This window comes from Rhincodon typus, unplaced genomic scaffold, assembly GCF_021869965.1.
Source record: "Rhincodon typus isolate 14 unplaced genomic scaffold, sRhiTyp1.1 hic_rhity00001409, whole genome shotgun sequence".
Lineage (NCBI taxonomy): Eukaryota > Metazoa > Chordata > Chondrichthyes > Orectolobiformes > Rhincodontidae > Rhincodon > Rhincodon typus.
In genome coordinates, this window is record NW_025967047.1 from 994 (window position 1) to 2,809 (window position 1,816).

Sequence of the window (1,816 nt, forward strand, 5' to 3'; positions counted from 1 at the left end):
TATGCTGTATGATAGAACAACTGCAGAAGGATCTGTGCACATCTTTTGTGGCCAACAGTTACTCCAGGATGCAGGGTGACCATTCTTGAGAATGAAGAGTGAGGGGTGCTCTCAGTCCCACAGCAGAGTCCATATTCCATTATACATTGAGGATCTCCCCACCAACCTCTGTTAAACACAAAGGCACACCTCCCACAACACTGTCATTGAACAAATTAACCTGAGGTAATGATTTCTGCTGCAATTCACACATTATAGCCAGGATTTCAGTTAAACAGACACCTTTATTTTATATGTTCTGTACAGTTGGGTGACAGAGATCACTTTAATAACCCTCCTATATTTCAAACAAGCTGTGCACCATTTCAAATTTACAGCACAAAACCAATGAATACAAAATGAATGGGTGTGGCTGCCCAGAGACCGAGGGCTCGATGTCGGAAGCAGCTTCACTCCCAAGGCTTGGCTCACAGACGCAGCCAGTACATGGCGCTCCGGATTCGATTATAATCTGGTAACTGCTCAATTGGACCTGCCGGAGACAGAGATAGAAGTCAGTGAATAAGTCGGCACATTGCAACCAACAGGAGCAGAAACATCAATCTGAGTGATACCAGAGTCCAGGCTTGGCACTGCTGTGCCGTTCCCCAAGTCTAATTTAAAAAACAAGCTGAAACAACGTGGTTCCTATGATCAGAAGTGACGGAGTGATGCAGTGGTAATGTCACTGGGCTAGTAATCCAGAACCCCAAGTAATGTCCCGGGGGCCTGGGTAAAAATCCCAGATGGCAGAATGTAAAATTTGAATTCAATTAAAAAAATGGAACAAGAAAGGCCTGTTAATGGTGACCATGTAACCAATGTCAATTGTCAGTAAAAACTCATCTGGTTCTCTCATGTCCTTTAGGGAAGGAAACTGCCATCCTCACCTGGTCTGGCCTACATGTGACTCCAGACCCACAGCAATGTGGTTCACTTTTAAACTGCCCTCTGGGCAATTAGGGATGGACAATAAATACCAGTCTAGCCAGCAACATCCTCATTCCATGAATGAACAAACAAGGAGTGTTTGTGACTCTCAGACCATCACCAACCTCTGTAGTTCAAGCAGCTTCATGGATGACGAGTCCTGCCTACACCCACTCCCCCTCCCTCCCCCAGTCACCCCCACTTCCAAGGCACCACACTGGCTTGGAAGAGGTCATGAACCCTCCTTAAGAGCAAAAGAACCCTCAAAATGGAAAAACATTTTAGTCAAAACAATAAACTCCGCCAGCAAATAATCTGAAACCAGACAGCTGAAAGCAGCAATTCCTGAAAAGACTTCCACATCTCTCTGTAGCAGTTTACAATCACTAGACCCTCTTGCATCCACACTATGGGTTTTATTAGCCACACTCTTACCGTTCAAACAGGGCATGACTTGGCACTGGACTCACCCTCTCATTATGGCTTTGCAAAGCTTCCTTGGACTTGCTAAACAACTCCGCACGTGTAGGCACTAAAGCACAGGCACTGAGCTACGGCTGCTGAATTACTGCTCAAACAGAAGGATTGAACTTACCGACTGCAGCAACAGCAGGACATTTGTCATAGATGTACCGGGTACAAACATCACGCAACTTCTGGGCGTCAACAGCCTGTTCCAGAAAACAGTACAAAATCAGTTGTGTGTGTGGGATAAAAGGGCAATGATACTGAAGGCAACTTGAGCACGAGTGAAGCAACTTAGATACAGCCCATTCATCAGCAATGATGCAGTGAGACCCACGGGGCCCCCCACCCCCCACACACCGACTCTCACTGGGGTACGGGG

The 1,816-nt window shown here is 46.4% G+C and overlaps 1 protein-coding gene across 1 annotated transcript in view; it reads right to left on the bottom strand.

The window, feature by feature from the left end:
* Nucleotides 1–264: 264 nt before the first annotated feature.
* Nucleotides 265–1,816, bottom strand: part of LOC109924558 (mitochondrial-processing peptidase subunit beta-like) — a gene marked incomplete at its 5' end in the record, with an annotated part of 24,216 nt that continues 22,664 nt past the window's right edge. The window contains 2 exons of the mRNA XM_048592533.1: nt 265–532; nt 1,565–1,640. Coding sequence (XP_048448490.1) covers nt 468–532; nt 1,565–1,640 — 141 coding nt within the window. The remainder of the gene's footprint in view (nt 533–1,564; nt 1,641–1,816) is intronic.